A 22846-nucleotide genomic window follows, 5' to 3' on the forward strand; every position below is an offset into this window, starting at 1 on the left:
TAAATATATAGAAAATTAGACACAGTATTTTTTTATTTTGTAATGATATTGTACCATCCGCAGTTACATTTTATAAGTTTGGTGAGATACTAAAAATGGTAGAGTCTGTGCCGTATATCAAAACATGCCACAAGATGCTTGAAGGATGAAGAGAAAATATTAATTTTCTAGAAGCATTTAGCAGGTCCCTTTGATTCTTTACAGTATTTATGGACTTAAGGATTCTCAAGATTGTTCTGAAAATTTTTTATTGTATTTATTTTATTTTCGCGAGCTATAATTGTATTCCGTATATTCACATAGATTTCAATACTTGCTACAGCTATTTAATATGTATTAAATGTTCCTTCCAGTGAAGTTTAACTTCAAAATTAATTCCGAGATACTTAGCGTATTGAATAATAGTATTATTTATTGTTATTGGTGCTTGTGCGGTCTGATTATTTATATCAATTATATAATAAAAAATCTATGATATAGTTTTGGGCGATCGACATGTTAAACTTTTCGAAATAGTTACAGCCACAAAGATGTTGCAAGGTACATTTGCTTTCAAGCAATGTAACATTTCAACATTATTTTGACACAACCTTTCACAAAAACAATACAATACTACGGTAAAAAGTATCATTAATATAGATAAGTTACTTCAAGTATTACTCAGAAATGTAACTCCTTAGGTAACTTAGGTGGCTAATTCCGCTTCGTTTACAATCCAAATGGCACGTGAACTGCCATTTCGAGCAATTTTATAAGTCAGTTTATTTCGTTTCTATGTCACCTTTATTTGTTTATAAAGTTTTTATTTATTTAAGAGTTAGTTTAGCATTATTCCACCTATTTTATTTTAATTTAAAGTCAACATATGCGGAAACCGAAAACATTTTAAAAAAATTTTCGCCTCTATTTAGTGGTGAAACAGTGGACTGAACATTTGGGTTACCAAATGATACTGATATACACTTTATACCGTAAATTGAAATATGGTTTCTCCAATAATCTTATCTTAGCTAGTATTAGGTACTTGTATGAAATCTAAGCAGTTTTAATTTTTTTATTTGCATTTCACAGACGTTTACTAAGAATTATTTTTTTAAAACATTTTCAAATCTTTATGGCATCAAAATCATAGTTGATGTGGATTGTCCTCATAGGCCAAATATTCGCTAGTATCAGTTTTCATTACCAATCAGAATTCACTACAAAAAAGTCTTCTTTTTGTCTAGCAAGTAAACATCTGTAGATGCTAGGTTTTTCATCTAATAAGTCTAGTCTTTCAGGCCGTTCTTCATCAGTAACAACATAATCACAACTTTTAGATCATTGCAACTAAAGCCAATAATCGAAATAAGACGGGAAAGCATCATCATGAGTTTCTAAATGTATCTGATGGTCTTGGTAACAGATTTCCTCAAAGAAAACAACAAGAGTAATGAAAGTCGGAACTTTTTTGTAATAAAATATGTACATAATAATCGTTGTACTAAGAAATTAAAAATAAACAAAAACCTTATTTAACATATGTAATACACTTATTTTATATTCTACTATATACAGGCTAAATACCTTAGTGTGTATTTGTCACAAAATAATATTATTATTTTTTTTATTATTTGAGATAGAAATCGAATTTCTTGCTTGTTCGGACTTCAAAGCCATCAGCTGGTAGTAGTTAAAATAATATTGTATATAGATAAATAGAGTTAGTTTCCATAATGTATCTATGGCTTTCCACATGGTATGGCTAAAAAGTAGTGCTTATAAAGTAAACTGAATAGCTTTTGCACTGAACTACTTCCGCTCTTCCGTCACACCCGCTCAGCAATAACATTATACAGAAATATCTCATTATTTTAGATAAGAAAAATATGTGAAAACTTTTTATGTGCCTTTGAAGTTTGAGGATTTTTGTCAATTTCTCCGGATTCCACCGTCAGACCCTGACTTGGTTTCCAAGTGACAACCTAGGAAGTGCACTATTTCGAATAAAAAACGAATTTTGAAAATCGGGTCATAACTGACAGGGAAATCAACGAACATACATAAAAAAATATATATAGTCGAACATAGAACCTCCTCCTTTTTTGAAGTCGGTTAAAAACCATTGAATTTAACAGTTGTGTGCGTTAATATGTGACATTTTTGCCAATAGATATCGCTAAACAAAATACATGTAACTACCTTTTTTTTCTTTTTTTTTTTGGCCTGGAACTGGATAGGGGAATCCTGTTACGGATACCTGGTCGGGAAGACCCGCAAGAATAAACGAGTTGGACTGGTTATGTGTTAGGTGTTGTGTGCCTCTGGGCTACCCATTAAACCCCACTGTATCAGCTGATCCAATGACCCTAGCTGATACTTCTTACCGTTAGTAAGGAGGGTGCCCGTAACCGGTAACACCGTTAGGAGGCACAAGGGCCAGGCAAGGACGTGGCGTCGTTATCACACCACGCAGCTTGCGGTACATGAGTTAATCGCTCGCCGGAGAAGGTCGACACAATTTGGAGTTAGAGCACGACGGGGTAGTGTCGGCTGTGATAGGATAAGGCTACGAAGAGCCGAATGAGTTATTGGCCCAAAATATCGGCCAGCTCGGTAATACATCTATTGTCCGAGAGACGAAGAGTGGAGAAATATCTCGAGTAAACCTCGGATATAATAAACTTGGGGGACGTCTGTTTCTCTATGAATTTGATTGTTCCTGACGAACCAGGGCGCATTGATAATTCTCCTGAGAATTTTGTTTTGAAACACTTGAAGACGTTCCACCTGACCTTTATGGAGGGACTTTTGAAAGTGGGAATTCCACCTAAATTTGCGATCGAAGACAAGGCCGAGATAGGTGGCTTCTTCTGACCATGGGATTTCGGTGTTCTCGATTTTAAGACGCGAAATTCTCGGTGCGAAACGCTTCTTGTGGAAGAAGATGGCCTAGGTTTTCTCTGGGTTGACCTGCAATCTCCAGAAATGTAACCACTGGACCGTCTCATCGAGTAGTTTTTGGAGTCTGCTTCGGATGTGCGGTGCTACTCTTGAAGAAGCAAAGTAAGCAGTATCGTTTGCGTAAAAAGCAGCCCCAACTTGTGGTCTCCTAGGGATATCTGAAAGAAAGATATTAAATAGAGCGGGTGCCAGGGGGAGCCTTGTGGAACTCCTGCGTCGATGGTTTTCCGGCTAGAGAGAATATCTTTAATCTTCACCTGAAACGATCGTCCTGACAGAAATGATTTGATAAGAGCTGTTAGGTCATCAGGTAGACCTAACATGTAACTACCTAATCAAGCAAAATAAAATGAGTAGCATTTGAATATAATAAGAACATATCTCCCTACGTCCATTGTTTTCTCATGCTTGAATCTAAATTTAACTAGACTAATACAAAATTAAAATCAGTTCTCGTTCGTACATTTCTTCCCTGCAGAACTGATTCGTTCGAATGCCCGTTCTCCGTAATTTTCATTTAAAATTCAGACCGTTGGACCTGGACAGTTTCAAGTTAACACGGTTGAACCGAAGACATAATGGGCCACTGACCACATTACCGGACCGGGCGGAAATTGTCGACTATTTCGTTACGTAGCCCGAGCAGCTGCGCTTCAGAAACTCCAACTCACATCCCGATACGCGAAAAACCATTAATGCGATGTAATTAATTTCATTTGAATACGACAGGTTTTGGTCCTCCAAATACATTAGGGTATAAAATCCGCCACGTTTTACAGTCAATATAATCCAGGAAACGTCTGAAAAATATATTTAATGGGCGTAATATTTTCTGAACTTATATTAATAATTTCTTTTCACAATAAAGGCTCCTACTTTTAATACAGTTATACGAATTTCACTATTTATATTTTGGAAATAAAGAAAAACAAATACCTAAACTGCGAATATAATTTTATTGTTTTTCAAAGTACTCGCTACGATGATCAATACACTTTTGTATACACTTAAACCAATTTTCAGAGCATTTATTCCATTTCGAATGAGGTATCTTCAAGACATGATTTTTGAACGCTTCAATAGCTTCTTCGGGCGATAAAAATGACCACGCAGTTTATTCTTCACGAATGGGAACAGAAAGAAGTTATTGGGTGCTAAATCAGGGCTGTACGGCGGATGGCCCATCAATTCGATGATTTGAGTGCTCAAATAGTCTGGTGTGTGAGAGCTCGGGCTGTCATGATGAAGAACAATCCGGCGTTTCTTGTTTGTTTTCTTTATTCCACCGAAGATTTTTGACAAAAAAATGGTTGCGTACCAATCAGAATTTACTGTTCTACGATCCTCTAGAGGCACTGGTGCAATATGACCAGATTTCCCAAAAAACAGGCCACCATTTTCTTTGAAGTGCTTTGTGCGCGAACAACTTGTGTTAGATTTTGTTAATCTTGGAACACCCATATAGTTGAGGGCTGCTTACTTTAATTCATAACCTGTCACGATTTTATAAATGACTTTCAATGTCCCGCGATTGAATCTCTTTAATATTTCTTGTACCAATCGACAAGAACCGATTGTCAAATTGTGAGGGATCCAACACGAACATAACTTTCGCACAGCTGTTCATATAAAATCGCATATATGCTGGTGGAACTAATGCTTAGTGATGTAACCATTTCGCACACAGCATCGATGTTTTCTGGCACAATAGCCGATTTTGGACCATCTTCACGGAACTCGTCGGACAGTGATCACGATTGAATTCACTAAGCAAGCAATACACGGTGGCATTTAATGGACATTTATCGCCATAAGTCAAATTAAGTTGATTGATGCACTCTTGTGATAATCCACGTCGAAAATCCTAAAAAAAAACATCGCACGAAAATGTTCGTGGACGATTCAGTTCCATTTTTTGCCGAGACGAAATAATCAACTAAATATAAAACAAACAAATAGCGTCCGTGCGAGTAAATGTTCTGAGTATCTATGCCCAGGCAGGATTCCAGCACATGACATTCGGGTTAGCGGAACAGTTCTGTCATCTTGACCGCTACCTCTACCAAACCAGCACAAGATTATAAAGAGTACTTTTAGTATTACAGTATCAGAGACTGATAGTAACATAACCTGTGAATTTTGAGTATCTTTTTTACCAATCAGAAATATGCCTATCTTTTAAAATTAGTGATTACTGTGTGGTCGAATATCCATCTCATTCATTTATTCGTATAATCTTTATCTTTAGGTCTATATTTTTCATCTAAAATGCATATTGGAAAACACCAAATATACCACACTTATTTTGATAAAAAAATAATTATTTACATAAATATTTATATAAAATTGCATTACTCTTTATTTATTTATTCCACTCTTTGATCTTTAAAACTGCAGCTGTTTTATTTTATTATAATATTTATTCTCAAAAAATATAATATACATTTGTTTATGTGAGGCAATTATTTTATGTAGTATTTGGAAGTTTCACTCTTGCAGGTAGCTAATTTTTACATTATTTTCTATCGCTTTCGTTAATCTACTATTTCAGACAGGAACTAACAACCTTTTAAGAAGCCATATGATAATTTATAATATTCTTTAAAATTTTCATGTTAACTCATGATGAGCTAATTAATACAATTGGTACAATTGAAATAGTTTAGAAGCTATTGCCAATCAAATTTGCAGAAAAATCTTAATAACTTTTACAATTACCTTTAGTTCAATGATATAGTAAGTCTTCAAAACCATATCAAGTATTATTAGTTCTTAAATAAAAACAATTTTTCTTATCTGTTCTGTGTTTACCATACCTTAAATCAATTGAATTGCTGACAATTCAAAATGGATTCATTAATGTTTATATTATAAATATAAAAAAAGGTACTTACAAATATTATGTAGATAGATCGAAAACGAAAAGGATAGACATCCTTTTTAAATTTTACTAATCTATATTAGAATGAAATTTTCAGGTTTCAAAATAGGTTCAAAGTCGTAGTGCGCATGAACTTTGCTTAGTTCTTCAGTGTTCGCCACAATGACTTTCAACGCTTGGCGACGAAATCAACCCGGTTCTATGAGCCGGAGATCTGGCCAACAAATTTGAACGAACGTGGGAAAAATTGGGGGGAATGTGAATAACACATGTTTTGGTTTCGAAAAAATAACCCTGTTTTATCTTGTAATTTAATTATTACTATAAAGATGTCTTTGAACGATAAATATGTTTTACATCTATTAATGATTAAAAATAATTCATATAATTATATGAAAACCTCATTAAAAACACAAAAAATTAAAATATTTATATTTTGCTTGCGGGAATCTGAAATAACATTTAACTTTGATTTCTATTTTGCAAATGGTAATTACAACAAAAATGGATCAAAATTATGAATAGTTTTTCTTATCTTTCATTGAAGGGAATTATTTATTGATACTCTCCTTAGTACAAAATCTGTGAAATAATATGGAAAAAGTATTTTACAACTGGCGAGAGAAAAGATGTTTAATAATAAGCCCATAAAAATAACTATTAACAACATGAAAATATAAAGTTTGCTTAATAAAATTAAAAAAATAAGTTTGCCAACTAATTTTATTTAATTCATAAGACAATGTAAATATTTTAAAATATGACGAACACATCCACATATAAAAATAACCACCCATTAAACGCACACTATACTCAACAATCGCTTCTTAGCTTCTTTCCAAAAAAAATGCCATATATTCGCACTAAAATATAAAGTAAATTAAATACAGTAGTTAGAGAAAAAAGTCACTTACCTATGCTATTCTTTACAGCAGATATATCACTAGTTTCAAGGTGTTACTCCTTCATTTTTTCTTAGATATGTCTCAAATATGCTTGTTAGCAAGTTTATTTTTTACTTTATAATTTGAAAAGATACTAGCATAATGTCCTCTTATAAGGACTGTAGCTCTTCCAACCAAATAATCTTGTACTGGTCAGCTTTTATTTTTACATATTTAACCATTGTGTCCGAAATAGTTTGAACCCACTTAACAAACATTTTACCTTCAAAATAGTAATGAAATATATACAAAATACCTCATGCAGTAAATACAAATTCATACCTGTTTATATAATTTCTGTCCTTATCATTGGCGGATGAATTACCTGATGACTCCATTTATACATTTTATGCCACCAAATAACGGTAATATTCTTAAATTAAGGTTTTATTATGGGTACCTAGTGAAATTTACACATATACATTCTTTTCTCTAGGGACTGGATATATTTGCTGGTGATTTTGGATCATTTTGTAATCGTTACAGAATTGTAAATCTTGGAAATCACTTCACGAATCTATAAATGGAATACTAAAGCCGTATAAACATGAGAGTTTTATATTATATTCTCACTCTAAACTTCAAATCTAGTTGGATTTCAATATTATTCGTATTTTTTTCCTTATCATAACTTTGTTTATTATGTTATCGCCATACTTACAATAATTTGATACTATATTAAAAAAACGATTTGACGGTACATATTATTTTAGCAATAAATATTGATTTTTAGAAAAAGAACACTACACGTACTGTCGAAAAATGATTCACAAAACATTTTTTTGGCATGCTATTGTGAACAGTATAATTATAAACAAAAGAATGGAGGATTCCGAACCAAACGATGAAAACTGTCAAATGATTTTTGGAGACCGAAACTTTCCGAGAAGAACCGAACTCGCCAACATATCACCGCGAATTCGATCGCCGCGAACGGAGAGATTTTCGCCGAATCCATGCCGAATCTTCGCGCAGGTGTTCGCGTATAGCCCGAACGTTCGCTTCGTTCAACTCTGTACTCACCATAAAAGTGGGAGCTGGTAGCGCCAGCCAGATCTAATGAAAATAGAGCCTAAAATATTTGCTACATATTTTGTCTAGCAGCCATTGCTGGTTGCTTGATTTGGGTACATTTGGGCTATTGGAATGAACGCAAGCATCATACTTGCAACGTACTTATTTACAAACGTTCACTACATAGCATAGTTTTCATAATTTCTTTCAAATTTCTCACACTTAATTCCCAGCCATATTATATACAATAATCCAAATAAGTTCACATTCTTTCTCCAGAACTACAAGACAGACTTTTCTAATAACACGCATATGCCCGTCCAATTACAGGAGGGAATTCAGTTTCTATTAGTTAGGAAATACGCCTTTTTGGCGGGATAATGAACTCGGACGCAGAGTCCGAATATGGAGGAACTAAATTGAGGACCGGCAAATTAATATTTGGATGTGGTCTTGTCATAGTCTCGACAATAAGCCAATTACGAACACGACTAGAATTAGAATGAACCCAAAAATAATAGGAAATGGTAGCGAAAATATAAATAGTAAAATATATTCAAAATGGTTTATGTTAAATATAAACTTTATTGGATAACAAATTAAATATAATTTAAAAGGTTGACTAATATTTTTTTGTTATAATCAGATATTTCTAAAAGTACATTGCGTTATCATAATCATATTCTGGTTATTTATTTGTAAATTCTAAAAGCCACATGAATATAGGCCAAAGTCTACACATAAAATAACTTTAATAAACAAGTAATAATACAACAACAACTACAATATAATATTTATGTAAAATCGTATAAAAATAAAAGTTCTTCTAAGATGATAGCAAAGATAACAATGAAAACTGGATATAGTTATATAAAATCTAATCAAAACAGCAATGACCTCAGTAAAAACCTTCTAATGTTGCCGAAACAACTTTGAGTTTTAGTACATTATGCCTTTGACATATAACAAACTTTTAATCTAAATAAAATAATGAAATAAAAATGTTATCTAATATAATTTATTTCAACATTTAATGTTTAATGTCGAATAACTTAAAACTACAATTAATAATACAGCCACAATAATTTATAGGTTACCAATTTTTATTATATTTACATAGAAATGTTTTACACACTAGTATAGGTATAGTTCCAGGCGCGTTTTTTAATATAGTGCTATCCCCCGAAGGCCTAATCCACCTAAAAATTGTATATCTGAGTAATGTATTTTTTTTTCTTTAGAGAACATATTTACCTCTCGTATTATTTCTCTCCTCATACACAAATTGTAACCAAACGTTCATGTATATTCTGAACAATAACATACTTGCACATAAAGCTTTCACACGTTATAATACAATTTCCTACAGTTAAAGTATATTTAATTATATACTGATCTTTAGTTGTTTCCTCTTTCATCTCTCTCTCTTGGTAATCGTCAGCATTGAATCATAAACCAACATTCATAAAGCTTTATTCAATCACTGTCACTTTCAGAATCACTACTCAAGTAAATAACTAAGCTGTTTATTTCCAATCTGTCAGAAACTTGCTGACAATTCCACCATATGTTAATTTCACCTTCAATGTGTCTGATCGAGCTCATCCAAACTAAAGGTGTTATTGTCGACAATGCTTCTTTCCATAAATCCAGAAGGTCCTGGTTTAAATATCTTTCTCAATCTAAATGTCTATTGTAATAATTTTAACAGGGAGGAAGACGTAATACTCACAAGTTATGGTTCATTACTGCATGGTAATCTCCCTTGGACTTACAGGAAAACACTAGTGCTGCACCAGGTATATAACCATTCCTTTTTCAGGCATGAAGAACTATATTTGAACAATGAATTATTAATAAACTAGCTGACCCGACAGACTTCGTCCTGTCAAAAAGATTTGTAATGTGGCAGTTTTTGTGCCTACGTATTTTAAAAAATTCTCCTGAACAGAACCATCACCCTGGTGATAGGGCGTTGTGAATAAAAAATAATTAAATAAAACATATATAAGGATTGAAAAGTAAGTAATCGCTTTATTGTTAATCATGTGAATCATAATTATTATTATTATTATCATTATATTGCTTTGTGGTATACGATGTTTTTTGTTTGATTACCTGGCGCATAGATAAACAAATCTGATGGTTTTCCAACACGGGAACAGGCAACATACAATTGACCATGTGAGAAACATGGGTTTTCTAGATTAATACCACAAACACTTAATGATTGCCCCTGGGACTTGTTTATAGTCATAGCAAAAGCAAGCCGTCAACATGTCTATAGGAAATTTGCCATTACCAATGTCAATGAGTTGTTTAGAGAATATGTTTCCAGATTGGTCATTTTGCAACTCGACACGCATATTCTTGCTTAAATGAAGTACTTTAACATGTTTCCACAAATTGGAGGACTTTAGACATGCATTGAGTTCATCAGCTGGCGTTGATCGTGGAATCACTGGCAATGTTTGACGAAAATCTCCTGCTAATAAAATCATTGCACCACCAAATCGGTTATTATTGCTACGTAGATCTTTTAAGGTTCTGTCTAAAGCCTCCAAAGATTTTTTATGTGCCATCGTGCATTCATCCCAAACAATCAATTTACATTGCTGCAAAACCTTTGCCATTGCAGAGTTCTTCGAAACGTTGCAGGTTGGAGTTTCATTGCTTTGCATATTTAATGGCAATTTTAGTGCTGAATGGGCTGTTCGACCACCTTCAAGCAAAGTTGCTGCGATTCCCGACGAAGCGAGTGCAAGTGCAATTTTATTTTGTGAGCGAATTGTTGCTAATATTAATGAAATCAAAAAAGTTTTTCCTGTACCACCAGGTGCATCTAAGAAGTAAATCCCTCGAGTTTCATCATTTGTTACTTTCATAAGAGTTTCAAATACATACTTCTGTTGTTCATTTAACAGTGGAAGATTTGTTTGAATTAATTCTTTCAAAGCGTTGAGATCATACAGTCTTTCTCGATGCAACTCTTGGTTAAAAGCGTCATGCATTGGACGATTGGGCGCGGTCAGGCCTAATTGAATTAATAGTTTGTTTGACATTATCAAGCACATGTCCTCAATTGAAATCAATGCTTCATTGTAAATTTCTTCACTGATTTGTATATTTGGATTTCCCATTCTATTCCGTATTTGATACAAAATATCATCACACATATAATCTTTGTACTTCATCCACAAATCAATTGGGTTTGATGGGAAGCATGTAGATATGATTATAGAAAACAATGTTCGTATTTGATGAGCGTGTGATGATATTACAGCATCATTGAGAGTTTGATCCCAATGAGCGTCATTTTCAAGCAATTGCAAACGTTGACAGGCTTCTCTGTAGGATCCACACAATTCGCCATCAACAGTTCGTAACTGTTGGAATGATGTTGGGCCACGTACATTGACTAATAGCAGTCGTAAATAAAAACATTCATCATTGCTTGGATGTACTGAATAAATCCGGCCAATCGCATCGGTGGAATATACATCTGTATATCCTGGAACTGGTTTTCCTTGTTTCCGTCGTATAAATCTCCTTGAGGATTGATTCCAGGTATAATATTTTGGCATTTCAGAATATAGCAATGTTTGTGCGAAATCATCGTTTTGGCATGTCTCAAAAAAACTTGTTAATGTAGTAGATGGTGGCTGAGCAGCTCTTTGTACTGCGTTATGTGCTGTAAAATACACTCTTTGTCCATTTTCTAAATCCACAGCTAAGTGAACAACAGAAGGGTGTCTCTCGTGAATAGGAAAAGAAAATATTCGCCAAACTGCTTCATTACTACTGACATAGCGGCCCATTTGGTATTGGGTAACTTCATCATTAAAATTCTCTGCACGAATTCCAATCACAGCCATATCACTCCCTTTGGTTACATATTTGCAAATGTATTTAATCGATTTCACTGAATGGCAAGATTCAACGTTGATGTGTGCTTTGAATGTCTTTGATAAAATGGGTGAATATGGAACAATCCAACGATTATCTATTTCAATATCTTGTTGATTTAATTTGACAATTGTTGATTTTCCATTGTCTGCTGTCGATCTGCGACGATACAATGGATAACCGTCATTACCAGTAATTGTTTCCGATATTAATGTCCGTGGATATCGTTTTGAACATTTACCATCCATCATACACGGTGAATTTTGATTAAGAGTTCCACAGGGACCATGTATCATGTTTTTGATAACTACCTCATGCAATCCAGGATCTACTTGTACATTAGGGATTTCAGCTGATATCACTGCATCAACTTCATTTGGCCTTATCTTTTCAACCAACCAAATCAAAATGTGTGCATGTGGCAATCCTCGTTTCTGCCACTCCACAGAATACATCCAGCAGCGTGTCTCACCAAACACATTATGTTTTACGATGAAATTCATTAAAGATTTCAACTTTTGTCTAAAGACTCTGGCTGTAATATCATGACGATCAATGGATGATTTCCCAGGTAATAACTCCTGCTTAATTTCTATCCATTGCGGATTGAATGTAAATGTGATGAACAAATCTGCTGTACCATAATGACGAACATACGACATGGCATCTTGAGCATATTCGTGCATATGCCGAGGGCTTCCGATGTATGTTGCTGGAAGAATAGTCATCCGACCGACATTCTGTGCATTTCCATCAGTATTAATCGCATCTCGAAGGTGAATATACTCTTCAGATCGGAGTTTGGTTTGATTCAACCTGATGAATGTTAATCTCTCCGTTTCAATTTTAACATACATGTCATCAACATATTTGTGGTATAATCGCCGACATTTCAATATGCGATTATCTGCATTTTCCCGAATCATTAGGCGGTATGAATAATAGTTCATTGAACTGACTTTTTTGTTGGTTTCAGAACCTGTAAACAGATTTTGTTTTAATAACATTCAAATATAAAATTAAAATACATAATATAGTGACTGAGATATTATCGCCATAGCTAAACTAATATTTTAGTTACCTGTAATGGGATTTATCATTTTTATTGATAAATCGTAGCCATCTTCACCTTGCCAAAATATAATGGGATATTGCAGTGCATCATATGAGCGGTGTGTTTCCTTTATAGGTTGTAATTGAAAATTCCGACGATGTAAAACAATATCACGGGATTCCAAGTTTTCTCCAACTACAACGATAGCAACTTCATCAATAGTTGGTGCATTAAAACGTCTTGTATGTTGACCTGCAGGTGTTTTATCAGCTCTGATTACAATTTTGTGATTATCGGATGGCATCAGATCCAGGGCAGTTTTAAACAATATAATCAATTGATTGTGTTGATGAAATAAAGTTTGTAATTGTTCTACAATAGACCTTTTTACTAAATTGTTATGTGCACAACGCAGATCAATTTCTTGTGGTGAATTGCCCATAAAATAAATTTGCAGGAATTTGTTGTCGCTATCTGACACTGGTAACAGTGAACCTGCTCTGTGATATATTTGCCCTTGTATCTGTAAATAAAAAAATATTATGGTGTGGTATAAATTAATGGATTGTCAATGATCAAACTTAAATAATATTTGATCTTAAAAAGTATATATTTAGTTTTAACTAATATCTATCAAATATAAAATATAATAAAAGTGTCACTGAAACTGAATCACCATATAATATGATGACTAAGTGATATATTTCGTAATGATTAAGAAATTGAAGATTAGTAACACATCTTAACTTTGGTGACAGAAAATTTTGTTCGCTAAAATAATTATGAGTAACTGCTATAATACATACCTTGAAAGTTGGCATAAAATTTTCCCGAACTGCATTTGTTGCCCCAAATGAAGTCATTTGAAAGCAATTGTTATATTGTTGAATATGTGTCAAAAAGTGTATAGAATCTGTTCCTATTCCTGAAACCAATGAGTACAATGGTTCTGGTGGTGGATCCAATTGTATCAATTTCACTTTACCATTTGCGCAACACAATCCATTGGCATCGTTTTTGTATTTTAATGCCTTACAGTGTGAGCAAACCAAGTTCATAGAACCAATAACAACACATTGGTAGTTACTGTAGTCAATTGACACATCGTAACTGAAAGCAGCTGGATTCAAACTTGCGCGATTATTAGTTGAATGTCGCGCTCGCGCTTCACGCGTTTGTGATATCCGAATTCTTTCACGTTCATTTCCGTCGTCACGTTCTTGTGCAGTACGATTAGATCGGTAATTAGCTTGGTTTATAGCATTTCTGGTTCTTCTACCTAAATTGCTTCGTCTTATAGGAGGCATATCAAATATAAATTATTTTTTCACTAATCACGAACTAAACAAACACTAACTAACTAAACACTCTGCACAAAACACGATATACGAATTTGTTTCGTGTATCACTTGACAATTCATCTGTCATCTGTCAAAAGTCATCTGTAACAGACAACTTTTTTTTTTAAATTTGATATGACTTGAACTCAAATCCTTTTAAGCCGTACGAATTGTTTTATTTATTTAAAATTTGAATTAAATTTTAAACAAATAAAAAATTTTAAATAAATAAAACAATTCGTACGGATTAAAAGGATTTGAGTTCAAGTCATATCAAATTTAAAAAAAAAAAGTTGTCTGTTACAGATGACTTTTGACAGATGACAGATGAATTGTCAACTGATACACGAAACAAATTCAAACAAAAAGGGCTATTTTTAGGGTTTTTCCAGCAATAATTCTAATTTTTCTCGCCGTAAAAACCATCCCTGAACTTCAACGAACATTTTAAAAAAAGATTTGGCCAAATTGGTCCAGGCGTTGTTGAGTTATGCGCTTAGGAACATATTTTGCGATTCATTTTTATATATAAGATATTATGAATAACAAAGCCTAATCGATAGTTATTCCAACTTTTACCTTTTTCCATCAACTATTAATGTCTTAACGCTGTATTTATTATTATCTATCCATAAGTGACCCAATGTGCCATTCTGAAATATCAATCTAAATATACAAATTGTTGTAATTGAAATAACTCTTCCTTGATTTTGTTATATGTTTTTAAACATTGTATTCTTTTAAAAGCAATCTCTGGAAGTTCTATTAAACTCCTTGGTGAGTTATCTTTACACCACTTAAATCCTATATTACCCTAAAGTGTATGAATGGGTGTTTTACATCCCTCAAATAGCTGCATATCTTTCAGCATTTTATGGATACTTGCCAGACTGACAATTTTCTCTGAAATAATTGTTTTAAATTATGTTTCAATTAAAAAAACTACTTACTGTCTTTAAACATTTCGTATATTTGATTTCTGATACAGCTATCATCAAGCTGGTCAGTAGAATTAATTGATACTAGAATTAAATCGATTTGTTTTTTAGTTAACCCAAACCCTCAAAAAATGTGTGTATAAATTTGACAGGTATCGGATCATTAGTTTGTGAATTGTAGCATTTTGAAGCAACTTTTTTAATTGTGAAAAAAATGGATAAAAAGGAATTTCGCGTTTGATAAAATATTGCTTCTTGAAGGCAAAAAATATAGTTGAATCAAAAATTTTGACGGCTTGTTGACGAATTTCCGGATACTGCCCCAGGAAAATCAATAATCAAGGATTGGTATGCTAAGTTTAGACGCGATGAAAAAAAGCACCGAAAACATTTAAATAATCCACAAAATGAATTTGAATGACCGTAAGTTCAAAATGAAGGAAATAGCAGACACTCTAAAGATATCAGTTGAACGTGTACATCATAGCATTCACGAATATTTGGGTATGAGAAAGCTCTGTGCAAAGTGAGTGCCGCGCGAGCTCACTTTGGACCAAAAACAACGACGAGTTGATGATTTGGAGCTGTGTTTGAAGATGATCAAGCATAATAAACCCGAGTTTTTGCATCGATATGTGACAATGGATAAAACATGACTTCATAATTTCAATCCGAAGTTCAATCGACAGTCATCCGAGTGGACTTCACACGATGAACCCGCTCCAACGTGGAAAAACGCAACAGTCGGCTGGCAAGGTTATGGCGTCTGTATGTTAGGATGCGCATGGAATAATTTTCATTGATTACCTTGAAAAAGGAAGGACCATCAACTAATACATAGCGTTATTGGACAACAAAATATCTAGTGTATTTTATATTTATGCATTTAATTGTATTTTTAGAGATCTACGGATAAACATTAGTAACTAATCGAAGAACTCTGTTTTAGTTACGCTGGATGACTGAACGGTTTAATTTTTAGCGCAACTCCTTACTATCCAAACACCAAAGCACCAAACAGGTTTAAACTTAGGTCAAATTGTGAATATCTGGTTAATTAGTACGGTTTTTAATTTTGAGCTGTTTTATATGTTCAGGTTTTATTGAGCTTGTAGGGAATCAATGTCGATATTGTCTTCACTTATAATTGCCGAAAAAAACTAAAATATGTTTAGTTATGAGTGACTAAAATTGTTTGTCTTTCATCTACAATGTAAATAGTAACTTTACATAACAAATAAGCACTGTCGCTATTTACTATATATTCACGTATAAAATATATCGACTCAGTTTACGGTCTGCAAGTTTTCCCCGGAAGCTTTTACCATAATTATTTTCCATCAAACACAAGTGCAGTCAAACAATGCAACAGTCGATAAGACAAGAATAGTTTCCAGTTTACAATGTTCAAATAGTGTTTACAACCCCTTCTGGCAAAATTTGCTTGTCAGGGTATATGACAACATATCCGAAATATCCGATAAATAAAATACTCACAGTTTCATGTTCAATATTGGTTTATATCTACTCACTGTCCTAAAAATATTATGTCCACAATGCCTTTGTTTCTGTCATTTATATATATTTTTAACCGAAATTAAATCTTATATATATACGAACGAAAAATTACAGACGCGTAATTTTTAAGATCAATATTCGCAACGTTGTACTAAACATCTTTTAAAAATAATAAGACCACACAAAAATATGTTGTACATTTTATGTAGAGAGAACAAATTACCTGGCAAAGAAGTATGCCGCAGGTACGAAAATTTCATCACAGCATAGATTAGCAAAATTCGAGAATAACAAGAATCATCTATCCTCTTTGTTTACACGATAATTAGACTTTCCAAATTAGCTCATCATCTAATTTAATATCTGATGAACGTAGAACAACTAAGAAAAATTGTTTTTGCTGAAGGACTGATACTTATTGATATGGTTCGGGAGACGTATTATATCATTGTACTATAGGTAATTCTAAAGGTTATTAAGATTTTTATGTAAATTTTAGTGGTATTAACTTCTGGTTTTATGAGTAAATGCATTTCTTAACTAAACACTAACCGAATATTGCTGGTAATTAATTAGTTGTTAGTTTCTATATGGGGCTTAAAACAAAATAGAAAGCAGGCAAATTAATGATGAGCTATCGGCAAAGTTTAGAACAATGAGTGAAATAATGGTAAGAAGAAATTAAAACAGTACTTCATTTAAAAATGTGGGTTAAAAAGTATTCTTTTAAACAACCTGTTATTTTGATTGTTTTGCATTATGTATTTTTGGTGTGAAATATGAGAATGAATATATAAATGAAGAAATGAAATGATACATAATAACCACATAATATCTATAGATAGAATTCATAGAAGAAATAGTAGAAATTATGATTTATTAACAGTAAATTTGTAAACATTTGAAAATATTAATCATCTCAATTATTATTGTTATTATTTACTTTATAAACCTAAATTTTGAAAAATCAATCGTTAATTCAATCATTGCAAATACATTTTTTAAATATACATATTTATATTGTAAAAAAACATTAACTAATTTTGTTCGTTAGTTAGTTAATATATATGCTAAAGTCATATTTTAATTTTAAAATAGTTTTATTCATATATCGACTGTTTTAACATACAAACAACTATTACAAATTAGGTCCACCCGATCCGGTAACAATAATTTGATTTAAATTAGCTTTTTAGTAATAAAAAGAGAACAACTTTTAAGGGAAAAACCTAGGGGTAAGTAATTTTCAAAAATTTATATACATGCATTTTTATATATTTGCAATTCAAGGTGGGGTCCAAAGTGTATATATAAAATTTTTCTCACACTATCGACAAGTCGAAGTCCGGCTGTTGCCGGCTTTATGCATCGTTCTGCTTATACTTCAAAGGGGCAATGACTTAATTACGACGTAAATGATATGTTTTCAATATACATCGGTTAGAGATTATCATATTTGAATTAACGCCTAATAAAAGTTGACTGAATAAAATGTTTTAATATTTATATTTTTGATAGTGTGTTATTAATATAACTTAATATATTAATAACATTTATTCTACACATAATGTAGTAATTTGTTTTGTCTTCCGTAATATTTAACTTAAATAAATTAATATATTAATATATTGCGGCAGACTGTCCTTAATATTTTATAATTAATAATTTTATTATTATTATTGTTAAAAATTGCAATATTCTTAGTTTCATAAGTATACTTCTTTCGAAAAAATCATATTGTGGAATCTTATTTTACAATAATCCCATTCTGAATTATTAATTTAATTATGTTATATGATTGTAAATAATTACCACTGACAGTTTATAAAGCTTTTTAAACAATTAAGTAGTTTTACATTATATGTGTATAATTCATATGTCTGTTATACAAATATGCAAATAACAATAAGAAATAAATACAAATAAAAAATTATAACATTTTAATTTTCACCGTTTAGGAAAAAGGAAGGAAAAAAAAAGGAAAAAAAACATAATAATTATGCATTATAGGCACTTAATTTTTGTCTTAAAAAATATGATTGAAATGCGTTGAAAGAATTAGTTGTCAAAAGGAATGTATCGACAAACTTGTTGTTCGTTTTGCAGTAATGTAAATTAGTCGTTGGTCGTTAATTCGTTGTAAATATATCTAGTAGAAGAAAACAAAGATTACTTATAGTATAAAATTTAAGCGAGATATCTAACTGTATTTCAGTCAAAAATTAAAGGACCCTATCTCGCCATTTAAAATTAATCAACAAATTAGAGGGTACTAACGTTTTTAACATTCAGTAAATAGTTTTTCTCCTTGTTAATTGCTTCTTTTTTAACTTTTGCTAATAGGCCGATATAAAAATGTACATATATACATAAATGTAATTACTATATGCTCCCAATGACATTTCACGGAATTGTACAGAAGTACATTAAAATATATGTTAATGAAAAAATTAACTCATTGGCTATGGATGCATTTGCTATTGGGTCCCTATAAGCAGAATAATATATAATTAAGAAAAATCCAAAAACGTTGGTATATTTTCTCGTACTGCTAGCTGATTTTGTTAAAATATTGTATAGTCACTGAATTTTAAAAAGTAACAATATGTAAATTAGTAAATAAATAAATGCATGTAACGTAAAATTCGTTAAAATATACTCTTATTTGCGTTTAAGGTCATCGACACATATAAAGAACCGCAATCGAAGTTTGTTTACTCTTTTAGAATCGAACATTTTACGTGAGACCTGTAATGATCACCTGTAGTGTAGTGAACTAAAAAATTTTTAGAAGTGCTGATGGATTAGAACTAAGCTAGTGCTCGCTACACATTTGGTTTGTTGAGATTAGTCGGCAAGCCGTCAAGAGAAAGAAAATATAATTATTAACTAGTTTTGAGTTACAATTTTTGGTAAATCAAAGATGAACAACTAACAATAATGTAATTCATTCTAAAACAAAAATAAGATATGTATTTTGGAACAGCTTTTATATAGGGCGGTTTATTTTGGCAACCAATAGATTAAATTGGGCTAGTCAAAAATTTAGATAGACATAAATTACATATAAATAACAAAAATAAAAAACAGCTAAAGTACACACAAGCAACACAAAACACTACTATCACAAATAATTATGATATAACAAATAATGATATGATTTTTTTTAAACAAAATAATTTCTGTGTGGAATGATACAAATTAATAATACAAAACAATGGGCCTTTCATATTATTTTATGAAATTAATACTCTAATGTAAGCTATGACTAATAACGGAGCCGAACTATTCTCACACGATGTTGCCCGGAAATTTTTGCCATTACGCGATTTTTAGACCGAATATACTTCGGTTTAGAGTATACTAAAAAAAATGGGGATTACAACCCGAGCTCCGATTTCGAATCTAACCTTATAAATCGGACCTCGGGTTGTACATAGTTTCGGATGTTGGAACGGATCTCACCTTACAATACACACACACACACACACACACACATATATATATATATATATATATATATATATTTATATATATATATATATATATACATTCTGGTCTTATATTGGAATTACTGAGCAAACAAGTTTGATTCCCACTTACTCTCTTTAATATGCTAGGAGAGAAACATTTAAATTTATAAACTGTTATAAACTTTATTAACATCTTTATTAACTTATTATTTAAAAAAATAATCTTTAGGGTACTATACGTTGTGTAATATGGCTTCCACTGCTACTCCATTTTATATTAGTGACTACGACTTTGACTATTCTATATTTAAGAAACCCTATTTATATTAAAATTTAATAGATACAGAGAATGCATTTTTTATAGAAATTTCGATTTTTTATTGAAATCCAAATTTGCATCAGATAAAAACTTATTTTAAATAAGTTATTACTTAACTAAATGAGATAATTGACATAAAAACATGACAAAAAGTGCTCTTTGAGGTAAAGCTGATGTCTTTTGTTACATGTTTTTGCCTCGAAATATTTTAATATAAATTTAATTTTATTACTGCTTGATATATTTATGATGATTAAGTATTGAAAATAATACATTGTTAAGCACATCATTCATTACCTTAGATAGTCTAAAATTTAACAACATTGATTCTCCTTGGAGACTTCATTAATAATAATTAACGTTGTCGCAGATATTCGAGCGACGAAGTCTTCTCGACCCGTCGCCATCTTTGTTGCACGGACGGACTCAAATTTATATTCATTTTGCGTTATAAATCTCTAAAGTTTTTATATTACAAAAAAAGCCATATATCTTAGCTAACTTCCCGTATACAAGGGAACTTGAAAAAATCGGTGACATTGAAAGTAGCCTGGACTTGATAGCCAGCCTCGACCGAAACACGGTGGCTGTTCGGAACATATATTTTATGGAAAATGAATTATGGAATTTAATTTAAAATATAATGTGTGATATAAATATAGGTGCGATATTTTATTTAAGGAAGTTCATATGTCTCTAACACATACCACCGCAAACTTCTAAATAAATTATTCTCATTTTGATATATGGTGTATAAGGGTTGTCTTTTATATTTCGGAATTTTTTAGTCAACACTTATTTTTCATTTTTCTAACAATTAATTATTCTAACAGTGATAATAAGAGTTAGTTATTATCAGTTATTTATTAAAGTGACTTCCTTATCTCATCAAATATTTTCAGAGATCATTTTCTATAAGTTTTGAGAAATTTTGACTTTATCTGTAAAATTGCAAATCCAAAAATATCTGAAACCCAAATATATGTTTTTAATGTTTTTAGTGAGGTCCCAAGCTTATAACGGATGTGATACCGTCAGCGTAAAGTGGACATATTACTAAAGTGAATTTAAGCTCGTCCATACGTATTCACTTGCAGTTGACATATTAGCATCAGCTGTAGCACCCTTATATTTTAACCATTGATTCGTATTCGAATTTAATAATAATTACAATAATGAAGATATTCATAATATATTAGAAAAATTACAGAAATTAGCGATATGAACAAAAAATATCGATCAAATATTACAGAGAACTTGTTAAATTTGAGAAAAGAAAAAGAGTAACGACTTCAAGTTTTGGCATCAATAAAAATGAGCTCGTATTTGATATTCATCTCTATTCAGACAGGGATGAGATATGTGTTATATCGCGTGACTAATACTGAGTCAGACTGAGTGATCTGATAATTGAGGTGTATAAACAAAGTGTTCCGTTGATATTTGAATAAAATTGAGCGGAAAGTATCGTTAGGCATATTGGTCCAATTTCCATAAAATATGTTCTAAGTGAAATAAATATTTTTATTATTTTATACCATACACATTTATTAGCTTATTTACATGTTAGTATAAATGATTTCCTATTAGAGTAACATAAAAGTAAAAGAGCCTTACAAAAGATAAACTGGTCCGAAATTTATTGATATTAAAATAGTTGCTATTTTGAGAAATTGTATGGGAATATATATAACGCATATTCTAGGGGCATCAAAATATATAAAATCTTTGTCATCCATCTATACTATCTATCTATATAACCCCGCCGTTGCTGAGGAACCACTGTTTTTTCAGGAGTAATTATTTCCAGAAATAACTATTCCAGAAATAAAAGATTTTTTGGGTAAAAGATTAAAATTTTATTATATATTGTTAAAGTACTGCCTACCGTTTTCCAACGGTTTTTCATGAGTGTTAAAATTTGCCCATTAATTTCAACTTGCTACTTGCTGAAGAAACATCTACACCTGCTTTTATTACCACCTAATCACTAATATACAGACTGCTGTTATTATCAGCAATCAAGTAAATTAAAATCAAATTTTGTTCCAGTATTATACTTTACTTTGATATATATATATTGATAGAATATACCCCTTAATTTATGACTGCCTGGTTAATCATCCAAAGGGCTCAAACTAAATTATATTCACACGCCTAAAAGTACATATACAAGATATTTGTGCGTTTTTAAATGCAAGGTATTAATTTTAAACACACTAAAACATTTTAGAATTCCCTCGTCATAAACCGATATGATCTCGTTCGCCAAAAACGGAAACTTCCCTTCACACTGTATTGTTTCCTCGCTAGTGTAGATCAACTAAACTACCAGTCCTTATTTAAAATCATTGCATATCGTGCTCAGGTCTGGATTTTCTATATGATTCGAAACTATGGACTTACTTTCTCCAGAAATTAAGATAAAAATATTGAAAATATCTTAAAATAAGACGTCATGGATGATTCTAAATACATTATTATATTACAACCAAACTAGATCGAAAAGGCGGTGT

The 22846-nt window shown here is 31.7% G+C and overlaps 2 protein-coding genes across 3 annotated transcripts in view; one reads left to right on the top strand and one right to left on the bottom strand.

The window, feature by feature from the left end:
- LOC143191719 (metabotropic glutamate receptor 2) overlaps positions 1–22846 on the top strand; it is a 609670-nt gene that overhangs the window by 264180 nt on the left and 322644 nt on the right. The gene's annotated exons all lie outside the window — the stretch shown is intronic.
- On the bottom strand, positions 9641–13313 carry LOC143191718 (uncharacterized). Its single transcript, XM_076397079.1, has 2 exons — positions 12770–13313; positions 9641–12667 (listed from the first exon to the last, which is right to left on the bottom strand). Exons 1-2 carry the CDS (start codon positions 13182–13184, stop codon positions 9990–9992), a joined length of 3093 nt encoding a protein of 1030 aa, XP_076253194.1. The 5' UTR covers positions 13185–13313; the 3' UTR covers positions 9641–9989.

This window comes from Rhynchophorus ferrugineus, unplaced genomic scaffold (assembly GCF_030347505.1).
Source record: "Rhynchophorus ferrugineus isolate W39M unplaced genomic scaffold, kcgeb_rfMv2 rfM2, whole genome shotgun sequence".
Classification (NCBI taxonomy): Eukaryota; Metazoa; Arthropoda; class Insecta; order Coleoptera; family Curculionidae; genus Rhynchophorus; species Rhynchophorus ferrugineus.